Source organism: Gallus gallus, chromosome 2 (assembly GCF_016699485.2).
Source record: "Gallus gallus isolate bGalGal1 chromosome 2, bGalGal1.mat.broiler.GRCg7b, whole genome shotgun sequence".
NCBI lineage: Eukaryota > Metazoa > Chordata > Aves > Galliformes > Phasianidae > Gallus > Gallus gallus.
This window is the reverse complement of record NC_052533.1, coordinates 103,769,654-103,783,454: the sequence shown is the minus strand read 5'-3', so window position 1 is coordinate 103,783,454 and position 13,801 is coordinate 103,769,654. Positions and strand designations below refer to the sequence as shown.

The window sequence follows — 13,801 nt, the reverse complement described above, 5'->3', positions numbered from 1 at the left end:
TGAAAACCATGCCTGAAGAGTATTCTTTCCTCCAGTCACCTTAATGGGGAATGCTTCCAGCAGGCTCCACTTGACAACAAATGAACACAAGAGCAACACTGGCAGCAAGCTTATGCAAATACAATACACTTTATAAGCAAATTATTGAGCAACTAAAAAAAAGCACACACAAAAAAACCCTCCCCTCCATAAATATTGATAGCTCCCAGTAACACATTTCATTGTGACAGTCAAGTACTCCATCAGCATCATGCACTGAAACATGAGGCAACTTTCTACCCAGTAGAGATAGTTTACAAAAGGACATCCATGCTTCATCAAAACTGTTAAAAATGCCTTTAAGCTTGTTTTGGGTGAGAGCATCCATAGCAGAAGTTACCCAAGAGCACTCCAGTCATGTAGGCCTCTTTGGCATAACAGGAACCTCCCCACTTAAAACAAACTTAAATTCTGCTCTATCTGTACAATGCAGAAGAATTTTTATACAGTGGAAGCCTCTTCATGTTAGCAGCTTTTTGCAACAACCAGTGAAACTAGAACTCTACAACCAACAAGCCCAATGTGATGGTAATCTGCAACTATTGCTCTTGCAGGTGTAATACTGAAATGGCTGGTTCTAGAAAATAAATTAAGACAAATTTGAAACTTCCACTATTACAATCTGTGTTACGAAAAGCCTTAAGACGTTACTTCAAAGCTTCAAACACGCAGTGCTGAAGTTACAACCCAATGTTAAGAATTGACAGCAAACCAACAAATGGATCATCTGAAGAGTTTCCATTTCTGATTGTGGCAAATTATACTTTTCCATAGCTTCAAACAAAAAACCCCACAACCCCTGGGTGCTTCCCTTCCATCTTGAAACAGAAGAAATGACCTAATGCTGAAGTTAATAACAAAGGTTCCCAGAAGCGACCTAAGAGGTATCTTCTCCCAGAAGAAAATTGCACAGAACTCAAAGTTCCATGCACTGCATGAGTGTGAAATGAATGAAGAGCAGGTAGTGGTATCCTTGAGGTTCTCAATAGAAAGCTCACTATAGACTTGTGCAGCTACCGAGATATTACTATCAGAACTGGAAAGTTGATAAGTGCAAAAATCCAGTCTTCACAGTCAAACAATAAAAACAGACAGATGAAAAAAACACTGCTTATCAGGAGTTGTTTTCACATTCACTAGAATCCCATTTTTGCCAAACTACACGGACCAGGTCTTGCAGTCACTCAGTACATTGCAACCCCACAGGAACAACAGGGAGCAAAATATCTGAAGAGTTGAAAATGAAGTTTCAGTCAACAGCACTCAGCACAACTTTTAACACTTGAAAAGATACCCACAATCTCTGACCAAATTATCAAACATAGTTACAGAACACTGCCACGCATCTTTCTAACACCAAAGGTGCCCTCTTTAGGGCAGCATTGGCAAGGAAATAAAGTTTACTTACTGAAATACTACCTCTTTACCTTGACTGACAGTGAAGCCATTTGAAATAAAAGTAGATACTTGAAGTAATTGTTTTGCTCCCTACACACCTACCTCCAGATGCAGTCCTGCAGGAAAGCCAAGAGGGAAGGAACTGACAACCAAGACCCAGCTCAGCTTCCTTTGAGGCTAACCAGAAGAAACCACGCTACAGGTTCTCACATTGAAGTCTCCCTGACAGCTCTACCCCATCTCCTCAGTGACCTCCCTTCTCCTTTAGAGAAGCTCCAGGAGCTCAGGGCCTTCAGAAAGGGTGCCCAGGACCACTCAGACCAGGGTTGGGCAGTCACTACTCACAGCACCTCTTACCCAGGCACAATGACAGCTTGTGCTATGGAAAACCAAAGCCTGTCTATTAAATCCCTACTTGCTGCTTCAAATACAAGACAACTCAGCTGTAAGTTTATGCTTTGCCAATCCTACCTGACAAGGAAACCAAGCTTTTTTTTTAAACTGGATTAGAATCCAATTCAAGTTTTCTAAGCCATGGCAGTGCTTATCACCCAAGTTGGGAATAAAAAGAAGAACAAACACAGGTTAGTGGAAAGAGCAGCTTCCAGATACCTGAGGAAGCTGAGGGACAAGTATCTTTTCATTATAACCAGAGACATCACAAGCAAAATGTTACCAGATATGTAAACAACACACTGTGAGATTAAGGCAGAGATCTGTTTATATCATGGTAACATCATCTGCATGGGCTTCAGGGAATAGTGTCAAGAAAACTGCACTATTGGAAGTGAATGTTAAGTTGTACCACCAAGCAAAGCCCAGGGCTTCCCCAACAGTACTGCACAACAATGCCTGTTAAAAGCATCCCACAAGGGCAACCTTCACCATTCAATTTCTGTCAAGGCCACTTCCGAAGGAGAACATCCAAAAGGAGTTTGCACATACCTGAGATGCACTAGCTAGCAGGTGTGCTCCTGTGGAGATGAACCATATGTTGTTACATTTGAAGCTTAAACTGTCATGTTGAATCACCGCTTTGATTACATGATTTCCAACAGAACTGCTTAGCACAACAGCTCTTTAGAACTGCTTTGCAATTGTAGACTGCAGCGCAACATAAGAAAGTGAAAAAGAACTCTCCTACTTAGGAAATCATCCCTTTCACTCCTGCTTCCTAAATAAAACGCAAGCAAGAACAAACTAAATCAGGCCCTACTCATTTAAGAGAATACAAGGTACCATAGCTGCTTTCAAACAGTGGTTGTTTATTTTGAAACAAGGGGTGCAGGCATCAGATATACTCACAACTCTAGGAAAGCTCACTTAGAAATACAGGTAAAAAACAATCATTATAAATACAGTGTTAAATGAGACTTGCATATCCCAAAACAATAAGTGAACAAGTGAAGGGCTAAATACCGCTAATCCATGCAGCAGCTTTGAAAATAATTTTTCTCTCTGAAGGCATTCTTAAAAAAAAAAAGCATTTTTTCTTGAGTCATTTAAAAGTTACGGATTTCAGGAATAAGACAGATCTAAAGCGCTCGTTATTAAAGACTATTTAAACAGCAGCCATAGCAAGGTGCACTGTGTTGTAGACAGGCTGTAAAAGACCACTAGAGATGGAGAAAGTTTTTATGATATATCATGAAAGACAGGATAGGTGAGTTAGGTACTGATGCGACCCAACTTTTACATGACTCAATATGCTGGGGCCCTATTTTTTCAGATTAAGCACAGATCCTACAGCACATGCAGTAACTACTTATTCCTCACAACCCCCCAGCCAGTACTTGAGTTCCCCTGGATGTCTGCAGATTCCTGTACTGAATAGGAAGAAAGGAAGACAGCCCAACCCGGAGACAGCATCAATGACAAGTTCAACTTCTCACTGTCTTAAAATGATGCAACCGCAGAGGTTTAGCTGCTAGGTTTAGCACCTAGCCCACAGAGATGAACACTGCCTTCTATTCTGAATTGAATACAACTGTATTTGGACAACTGATCTTCTGGGGAGCCACAAATATCCCCTGCTTGGGGATTTCTTGTGATATGTCTTAAGAGTTTCCAAACAAGCAGGACAGAGGGCTTGTCTACACTACATGGACCAAGTTGACCTGCTCAGCTTACAGTAGACTGCATTCATAAAGCATTTCACTGAATGAGGCAATCATTACCAACCTGTGGAAGATGATGTCAGTAGATGCAAGAGGAATTCAACCACAATCAACCCATAACCAGCACTCATATGGCAGCAACCAGAAACACTCACCACATACACAGATCCTAAAGAAGTTGATTCTCTTTACATGTGTAGTGGAATTCCAGGGTCACAGCCTGAACCAATGGGTGGGCTACATGAGCGTGTGGGTTCCTGGAGCAGGGGATGGGTGGTCTGGAGCCACCCCTTCTGTCTCTACAATACCTCCTGTGCAGTCTGAGTCTGCACGGGTCCCCCTTTTTGCCCCTGCCCTTCTGTCCATCGTCGCAACAGTACGAACAGGGGAGGGTCACATTCCTCAGCTCGTCCCTTTCTTCACACTGTTACCGGGAGGGGTGAGTCAATTCCTTTTTGATATCTTTTCCTCTAGTGCCTATTTCTTAAAGGCTCTGTCATTGCCTTCACTTGTTCTACAACATGTCATTTCCACAAACTGAATAATTACCTATCCCAGAAGATATCCTTCGCACGGTTTCCTTGTTCCTGGGATGTTTGTATACTAATGGGTGTTTGTGCCACTGACTCAGGAACTGTGACAAGTGCATGGATTTTGCAGTACATTTTGCAGTACCATCTTGACATGCCCAACATTTACTTCTAATTCAAGACACATTGTTTTGCACAGAGGTACATGAATCTCCACATCAAGAAAAGCATTCAAAGGGAATAATCCTAATTTGCACTTATGCTATACGAGAACAGAGATAGGCTTGATAGAACACAAGGGTGCAAGGAAATACCATATCCCACAAGTGCTTTAAATGAGTTGATTGCATCTTTGCCAACTGCACAAACACCACAACATGAACTTGTGAACTCTCTTCATTTCAGCTGCGACAGAATTGGTTTCTTCAGGGTGTCTGATATGATGCTGTTTTGGTTCTAGCAGAAAAACAACACTGATAACACGTTTGCAATTGCCTGCTAAACAGTGTTGTACACAGGCAAGGCCATTTGCAGCAAAGGGCCCAAGGAGCTGGGAGGGAACAGAATTAGGACAGCTGATTTAAACTGGCTGAAGGGATATCCTATACCACCTGACATCAAGCAGAACAAGTTTCAAGGGGGTGGGAGTTCATCTTTCCCTCTTCCACAGCTCAGGGGGCTAGCTGGGCATCAGTCAAGAGGTAGTGAGCAGTAACAAATGATGCACTAGTTATATACATTCATATATACATATAGGCATAACTATTTTCCTTTCCCTAACTTAGTAAAGAGTTTTATCTCATCCCACGATTTCTACTTTGGTGGGGTGTTTTTTTGTTTAATTCTCTCCCTCACCCCACTGGGAAGGAGGGGGGGGGAATGAGCTAATAATGGTGAGGTGATGAGCCAGCCACCTGCTAGGTTAAACCACAACACTCTGGACTATAACTTCTAACGTAACAAAATGCTAAAAACGCAAATATCTGAAGCCAAGTTTCAGACACGGCTTAATGAGTAAGTCTTATCCAAACTGCTGGATGCTAGCTGCTCACTAATGCATTTTTTGTGCCCAGACATATCTCTGTTTCACAGACTAGCAGTCCCGCCCTCTACTCCTCCTCCCCAACCCCCAACACCATTTATGCCTTTTCGCAGAGTACAGGCCCATACTCCCATTAAGAGTTTTCCTACATTGTGCACACAGTTAAAACTTCATTATTTGAAAATATAGTAATATCCATGCAATTTTACAGAGTTACAGTAAAATTCCTATACAAAAACATAACCACTCCATCTGCAAGGTGGAGCACCTTTTATTTATAGCAAACAAGAGATGTCCATACCAAACACCGAAGAAAATCTGGACATTGTGTTGAATCTTAGAGGGGCTGTAAATAACTGACAGATCATAGACGTTTTCTGGGCCTTGTTCCAAGATGGCACTACTGTTTCTATTCAAATTCACAGTGTATTTATTACACTAGAATCCCAAGAGTTCCTGGTTTTATTATGGGCAAGCATATGGGATTCCAAGCCAACTCGGCATTCCATTAGGCCGTCTTATCTGATATCATGAGAACATCTAGCTCACATCCTTGAGCCATGTCTTTCAGCTCCTGGGATTGTTATACAGTTCTATGATTTCCCATCAGCATTTCTGCATCTTACCTCTGTGGCTTGCAACTTTACTACACGAGGCTTGGTTTCTTGCCTGTCAAAGGAATCAGACAGTTCTAGGATTATCTATAGGTAAAATGATCTGACTTGGAGTTCCGATGAACCCAAGTTGCTTTGTGAAGGAGTTTTGTGTATTTGCAGAGGACTCAGCTGATAGCAATGAAATAGTACCACAAAGGGGCCCAAGTGGCATTTCCTTGCTTTCGAGAGAACTGCTCTGCAAAGAAGTACTGAACCCACACACCACACCCTCTTCTAGCTTGCCCTGAAGTCCTAGTCTTTACTGAAATTATTTAAATCTTAAGTTTGAAGTCTGACACATTGCAGCACACAGCTTCATAAGAACCAGTACCCTGCACTTACCATTACCAGAAGACTCAGAGAGAAGTTGTTACAAAGAACAAGAAACTTAAACAAAATTTGATTATAAAAACTTCATTTTAAATCAAGAGATGGTAAAAAAAAACAATTTGGCACCACTACAGAGTACGAATACAAGGCAGTATCATTCCCCTTTAGATCTGTGTCTCCTTTAACTAAGAGGAGAATTAACTCAACTAATCCAGATTAGCTTTACACTGAGACTTTTGTTTTCTTGGAGTTCACACAGAGAACAGCAGCAGCAGGTTGAATTCCATTTGATTTCCTCTAACAGTACAAATTTATTTGATGAATTTTCATATATTTCAGTAAGGCAAGCAAGGGGCTTAACACTGAGTTTTAACACTGATTGTCCCCCTTCTCCTAAACAGGATGGAGCAAACAAAAAATCCCATAGAAGACAGCAAAACTTTCATGGAAGTATTCACTCCTCTCTACTCAGGCACTATTGAAACTGTAACGAACTGTGTGATATTTCAACAGTAGAGAACAGTCTAGAAGTTATATAAAGGTGTTCTGAAGAAGGGCAATGGAGATGCAATGGGTCTGGTGCACAAACCTTACGGGGAGCAGCTGAGGGAACCGGGATGGTACAGTCTGGAGAAGAGGAGGCTCAGGGGGAGACCTTATCACTACAACTCCCTGAAAGGAGGTTTTAGTGAGTTGGGAGTCAGCCTCTTCACCCAGGTAACAGCAATACTTAATGATGCTATGAATACACTTAACTCCTTCAACACAAAGATTCCCTTGTAGTACACCACCAAATAGTTAGACGGATCTGGCTTCCTGAGGGCTCCACTTCAGCTATCTGGCATCTGCCACTTGGCAAGCTGCAGGTGAAAGCCTTCAGGTGGTGCGCCTGCATCACCCACCTTTCAATTCTGCCTGAACATCCACGCAAGAAAATTCCCTAGGAGCAGCTAGTACTAACAAATCCAACTCTTCTGCCTCTGACAAACTGGGACTGTGCACCAGGAGAGGCCTGCAACCATGAGCTAAGAAAACCAAGTGCCATCATAACATCCATCTGCTCCACCAAGTTACCCAGCAAGGACACTGAGCCTCACGAGTTCTTCAGGCTTAACAGAAACCACATTTGCTCATTAGTAACAAGGATTGTCTATCTGCCACCATGTTTTCCTTAGATACATTATTCATTTCTTATACTCCTCAAAAGCTTTGCAACTTATAGCAAGACTTGCATAAGTAACTGTAAGATGTAATTCTACTCAATAAGCATACCACAGATTTCCATCATGTGGCAAAGCAAATACTTGGTTCTGTAAGAGAACTTGAAGAAGGCTGCTATTTCAAGCTGCTCAGTATAAACAACTCAAAGCTTATCTACTTTATCAGTCTTTGAGATCGTAATACTGAATTATCTTCAGTATTTTTTCATCCATTTGTGCATGGATGATGCTATTTTTGCTGCCGTAACCTAAAGGGTCCTTTAAATACCACAAGAGCAATAGAAGTCAGGCTCACATTTTCTAAGGATTAAAAAAAAGTTAAACATTCACCAATCAACAGCTGTATTTCTGTGCAATACAGCCCAAAGGACTGTACAATTGGAACAGCCTAAAACACTAATTTTACTGAGCATCGTACTTCAGAGCTTCGGTATTCAGAGTGCATCTGCTTTTATGTGAAAACCATAAATCTAGAAATTAGCTTTATGTCTACTGCCAAGATTTAAATCATAATTCCCATAGGGCAGCACGTTCAATGATATGAAGGCATTGTTTTGCTAGACACATTCAGTTGTGAAAGTCAAATCAAATCCTACAGAGCAGTTGAAATTGCTACTGGTTGCAGCGGAAGACTTTTACTCACTATCTGTTCAATTTGAATTGGTTCCTCAGGTCTGCCACAGCTTTGATGACCCCTCCCTCAGGAAAGAGTTGACTGGCATTGGCTCTTTTGAAGAGAGAAGTTTTCAATCAACCCAGGTAAGCCTGCTAAGTAGAGGGCACTACTGGGATATTAAAGGTCAAAAGAATGCATCATTTAGCATGCACTTGACATCTACAGGTCAAGTTTTATGCTCAGAATTCAAGAAATTGTCCACATCCAGGAACTGCAGACCGTGCAGCAAAGTCTCTAGTTTCCTGATGTGCTGGAAGAACATTTTGACTAACAACTTCCTAAACAAACAAACAAAATAAGTTAAAAATTAGCACTTCTATTCCAAAGCAAAGGACTGATGCAGCTATGAAAACATCCCTCACACAGCTTTTCAACCAAGAAACAGCATCAGAATGGAACAAGGGAGATTCAGAGTGCAGTACAGGAAAGCCACTATGCTAGCTGCAGAGGCGGATGCCAATGTTTGTCTGCCTTCACCTACACAAACAACCTTAGAGCCCAGACAATTAGGAGAAACACAGGGACACTGCTTCAGCTGCCTCCTCCTTCCTGCAGGTGCCTGCTTCACTGTCCACCCGCCTCCTGCCATGACACTGAGTCGTGCCTTCTCAACAGCTATCCGCTATCAGCCCAGATAAGCTGCAGGCAGGGACAGGCCAAAATACACAATTGAAGATAACTGAGCTGCAAATAGGAGCCAAGGACCTGTACCTGTCACTGTTTTGCCTCCAAGGCAGATGGAGAGGAGTCCTGGTGCAGCAGCTGAGCCTCACAACAGCATGCTAGCCTCAAGTAAGGCAGAGTCAGGACACAAGCCCAGATGTGTGAAGTACACACCTCCAGCAGTACTGGCTCACCAGCAGCACCAACCAGAGCTAGGCAGACCAGCTCACTCCCACAGAAAGCCCGCCATAGTAAGCAGATCCAAAGGTAACAACAGAGGATGCTTAGCAGCCAGCTGAGCTCTGCAGTGTGTTGTCCCTTCAGGAGAGAAGCAGATATGACTGACTGTTCCTTCCAACACCTGCATGCAATTTGAGGGACAGGGACAGTGTAAAATCCACACAGACAGAGAGAAGTGCGTTCAAGAAAAGTTGAGAAAAAAGGAAATCAAAGGGTGATGCTCTCCTCATTTTCACACTACTTCTCTACTCTCCACTTGCCCAAACCAGTGCCAGACCCAAAGACGCTAAACCGAGCTATGAACATTTCTCATGGCCCCTTCAAAACATTCATATTACTTAACACAATATATTTGCACTACTCAGCTATGATGAAGGAGAATCAGAAATGCAATAAGGGTAACTAGAAACCTCACTACTCGTCTCCTACCCACGCCTTTACCCATTTCCTCCTTGTAACAGCACAGCCCAACAATTTCCTCCTGCAGTAGGAAGCTTAAGTTAACCAAAGGTGCAATCCCCTGTTAAGACTGTGGTCCATGACAGAAGACATCTGCAGTCTGGGGAGGAACAGCACAGACCACACAGCTCCCAGAGCTGGGGTCAGAAGCATATGTTGTTGGCAGCGCTGCAGTCATTGTGCCTGCCTGGTCTTCACCAGTCATATAGACAAGTTCATCAAGTACAAAACTCTGAAATGTTGCAAAAGTGTTTTTGTTAACAAAGATGATAACTGATGATCAGATATTCCTTCTGTTTAGGAAGAGACAGACCCACCATCCAGTCTAAGAGCTAACAGTATTTTAAGGGCAAAACACAACAACCAAAGCTTCAGGGTAGAATCTGCCCTGTTGAAGGTGTGTGAAAGAGTCCTTGGCTGAAAACAATACAGACAGGCAGGCATGCATGCATGCTCTCCCACATCATGACTGCTGGTACAGGAGATACTTTAAGGACAAAAGAGGAACACGGCACTAGACTGCTATTCAGCCTCAAACATGCATTTTGTAGAGGAAAATGATGAAAAACCCTTGTTAGTCATGAACAAGTCTGGGCTCTGTATGCACTGCAGAACATGTGAAGCTCAACGATCTTCCATGGGAAACTCGGTGACATAGCTCTTGACAGAAGCATAATCCAAGCTCAGAGGAGTGAAATACCTGGTCATCAGGCACTAACTTTTCCACCTCTTGGCTTTACTCTGGGCAAGGAAGGGAAAGGCAGAAGCTGAAAAAGAAAGAACAGCCTAAATCCATGACTTTCAAGAACTTTTTCTGTCCCCCAAACAATAGAGCCAAGTTCTGCTATCCTGGGTGCCTTTCTTTTCTGGAAACAGCAACTATCTATAACTCGAAAAGAGCAAAACCTGCTCTAGACTGCAAGTTCACAAGTACTGCAAAATGACTGATAAGAGCACTGCTGTCATCTACCTTTTCTTAAAAGAAGCCATTTCCAACGCCTCCAACTGCAGTTCAGAGAGAGCATACTTTATGCATTGTTCTTACCAGCTTTCACAGGTACTGCAGGTTGAATGCCACTGTTCTAAAGCCAGGTGCACTCTCCCTAGCTCATTTTAGGTCACATGGCTAGGTTTTATCATTTCTTTGGAATAAACTCTGCAAGCTTAAAGATTCAGTATTTTATTCCACTATCTTTTCTAAGTAGTCCAACACTTGTAGTTTTAATGCTATACCGTCTTACAGTTAAGCACCTGGATGATTTTAACATCAATTCAATTTTTAATGAGTAATAAAGACAGAGGTAGAACATTAACACTTTATCAAGCAAGAATGCATTTTTAAAATTGTCCTTAGGATGATCATTTTGAAACGTTTCCTGGAGACACTCACTGATTCATGGGAAATCCAACATCTTAGGTGCTCTTTTTGGAGTATTAAGTTCTAGTTAAAGTGTTGTAGAGTACTGGCACCTCTGAACTTTCAACACAAAGCCTTCTTTCTTAGTTTTGTCCCAAGAGCAATGGAAACAAGATGATGCAACAGAAGGGTAACACCATTTTTGTTACGTCTGCCTACTGCCACAACACAAGCCAGCTTATACCCAGCACTATGCCCTCACATATCTATACCAAGCTATAACAGAGAAAAAAGAAAAAAAGAGAAAGGAAAAGTATTGCTAGGTTGCATTTCCCAAACTACAAACTACTCACGCATACCTTCACCTGCATGGAAAGATGTTTAACTGAATGTCAGTACATTCCACAGAGTCAAAACATCAGGTATAAAGCCTGAAAATTTGATAGTCCTGACTATTAAATAGTAAAGAAACAAACAAACAAACGATTTTCACCGTGTTTCATTTCAGGGGAAAGTTGTCAGGGATGAGTCTAACTCCTTGACTGCTGACTTACCCAGACATTGCAGCACATGTGAGTGCTGGGAAACCCAAAGTAAAACTTCTTTATTAAACACTTTCTTTCCCCTTATATTAAGAAATCCCAAAGAGGCACGTGCCTTTGAAAAAGAAGCTGTAAAAAATAAAGAAAAATGAAAGAGAAACAAAAAAGAGGAAATGCAAACATGCAGCAACAGCACAGGACTGAACATACAGTCAGACCTCCATTTAGGCAGCATCCTACCTGGAAGTAACTGAGAAAGATGCTCCAACAAAGGAGCTGCCCTGGCAGAGAATAACTGCAGCAACAATAGCACTGAGGAGATTCCATATCTCAGTAGAGTAAGAGTAGTGGTATCAGTCACCGTAGTGCAGGTAGGAACACCTGGGCAGTCCCTTGTTAACATCCCAAGTCATCGCTACCACTGCTGTATGGGTGCTGCACCAGTGTTCCCTTTGCTGCTCCCCGAAGTGCATCCATAAACTTATTTCCCACATAGGTGTGATCAAAAGAAAAGAACTTCGAGCATTCTCACTGCGCACCTTACGCAGAGCGATGCTTTGCTCCATAAAGGACTCGCAGGGGCCTGGTTAGCCACCACAGCAAAAAGAACTCCTCTGTAACAGCTTGTGTGGAACATGAAAAGTTCCCTACGCGGCGGCTTCCACATCCACCCTGCACCCACCTCAGGTGCTGCGAGCACCCCTAACAGTGCCCGGCTCGAGCCGCCTGCGCTCTTCACGTCCCACAAGGCAGGCGAACACCCTCACCTCGCCCACCCGCCTTACAGGGCAGAAAAGCATCCCGCTCCCAACTCTTGGGGCACTCATCCCAACTTTCCCCATCTCACACAGCTGCCTGAGCTCCTCTTTGCCCGCGCGGAGCGACGAGGCGGGAGGACACGCGTGGGGCCCCGCGGCTCGGGGCACGCACTCACCTGGGGGCAGCTGGAAGTTGGCCGGCAGCTGGATGGTAGCGGTAGGCGGCCCCTTGGGTACCACCACCGGCCGCGGGCCCCCCGTAGCAGCCGCCCGCACCGCCGGGGGCCCCGCGGAGGGAGCGGAGGGCACCGGGCAGCCGGGCACCTTGGCGGCGGGGCTGCCGCACGCGGGAGCCGGGGCCCCGGCGGGAGAGCCGGCGGGCGGCTGCTCCGGGTGCCCGCCGGGCATCAGCCTGACGGGGGCCGCCGCCGCCGGGGCGCTCATGGAGAAAGAGAAGGCGAAGAGGAAGGCGAGGGGGGCGGCCGGGTCACGTAGGGCCCCGCGCCGCCCCGCAGCATCGCTCTGAGCTCAGGCGCTGCCCCGGCCGGCGGCACGCCGCCCGGCACACATGGTCACCCCGCCGCCGCCTACTGCTCAGCGGCCCCACGTGGGCCCGGCCTCCCCTGCCGGCGGGAGGGAGAGAGGGCGGGCGGAGGGCGGGCCCGGGCCGCCGGCTCGTCCTACTGCGGCGGCGCCCAGCCCAGCCCAGCCCTGCCCCGCGCCTCTGAGGGCCTGCGCCCGGCCGCCGCCCGCCGTGTTTATAGCGCCATGCGGAGGACGCGCAGGCGCTCAGGCTCCGCGCCGAGTCGCGTCACGTCACGGGGCGGGGCTGGAGGCACCCTGTGGCGCTGCAGAGTTTGGGGGTGCTGCCCGCTGAGGGCACCCCGCACACGAGGGGGAGTGTCGTACTGCCACCTGCCCAGCCCCAGCAGAAGCTGAGAGCCTTCGCTTCCGGTCTCAGTGCTCGGCCTGAGGAGAGGCAGCGGGGGACGGGCGCACGGCTGCCCTTGGGAAAAAACCGCGGCCCTTAATGGCACTTCCCGCCTCTTGCTGAAAGTTGTTTCAGAAGGGCAGCCGGCGGGTTGTGCTGCTCTGCTAGAGATGCTCGGCGTGACCTTCAGATATTTTAGGGCTGTGTTTCACTGGGTTCTGAAACCCGTTCTTTGGTTCTATGCCCGTAAAGCTGAAGGAACACTGCTCACCTGCTCAAGGTGAGTGCAGCACGAGTGCAAAAGTCAGGGCTTGGTGTGTGGTACAAAAAGCACAACGTGCAGGAGAGAAAGGCAAAAAAGGAAGTTTCATTTCAACTCAGATTACTTTTCAGCATTTTTCAGGTAGAAACGTATAGAAAAAAATACAACCCTTCACGGAATTGCAGCGTTTGGAAGGGACCTATAGAGACCACATAGTCCAACTCCTTTACTAGAGCTGGTTGCCCAGACGTATCCCTTGAGAATACAATGAAAATCATGTAAAATGTGAAGAGAATGAGAAAAAACCCAAAACCGAAAAACACAACTGTCCTCTGTGCCCTGAGATGGCTCCGTGTACTGCTGCTCACAGTTCATCCCGCTGCAGGAGGAAGACAAACACTCCCCAAACATTTCCACTCACAACTTTAATTTCACAGTGTTACTGCTTTAAAACGCTGTCAGCAGATGCTGAAACAGAACAGAGCACTACAGAGCGCTCAGAACTACAAGCACGTGGCCACAGCTTCACATCTAGCAAGGTCAAGCCATACTCTCCCAAACTGCTACAGGCAGCAGCAGCA

The 13,801-nt window shown here is 45.2% G+C and overlaps 1 protein-coding gene across 6 annotated transcripts in view; it reads right to left on the bottom strand.

Moving 5' to 3' along the window:
* Positions 1–12,626, bottom strand: part of TAF4B (TATA-box binding protein associated factor 4b) — a 73,298-nt gene extending 60,672 nt beyond the window's left edge. For 5 of the 6 annotated variants that reach the window (XR_003073896.3, XR_003073897.3, XM_025147907.3 and 2 more), the window contains exon 1: positions 12,204–12,626. Coding sequence is in view for 3 of the 6 variants with exons in the window: in XM_025147907.3 (XP_025003675.1) it covers positions 12,204–12,471 (268 nt within the window). In the remaining 3 variants the exon portion in view is untranslated. The remainder of the gene's footprint in view (positions 1–12,203) is intronic. The other variant, XM_015277993.4, reaches the window with a different exon arrangement.
* Between the last annotated feature and the right edge of the window lie 1,175 nt (positions 12,627–13,801).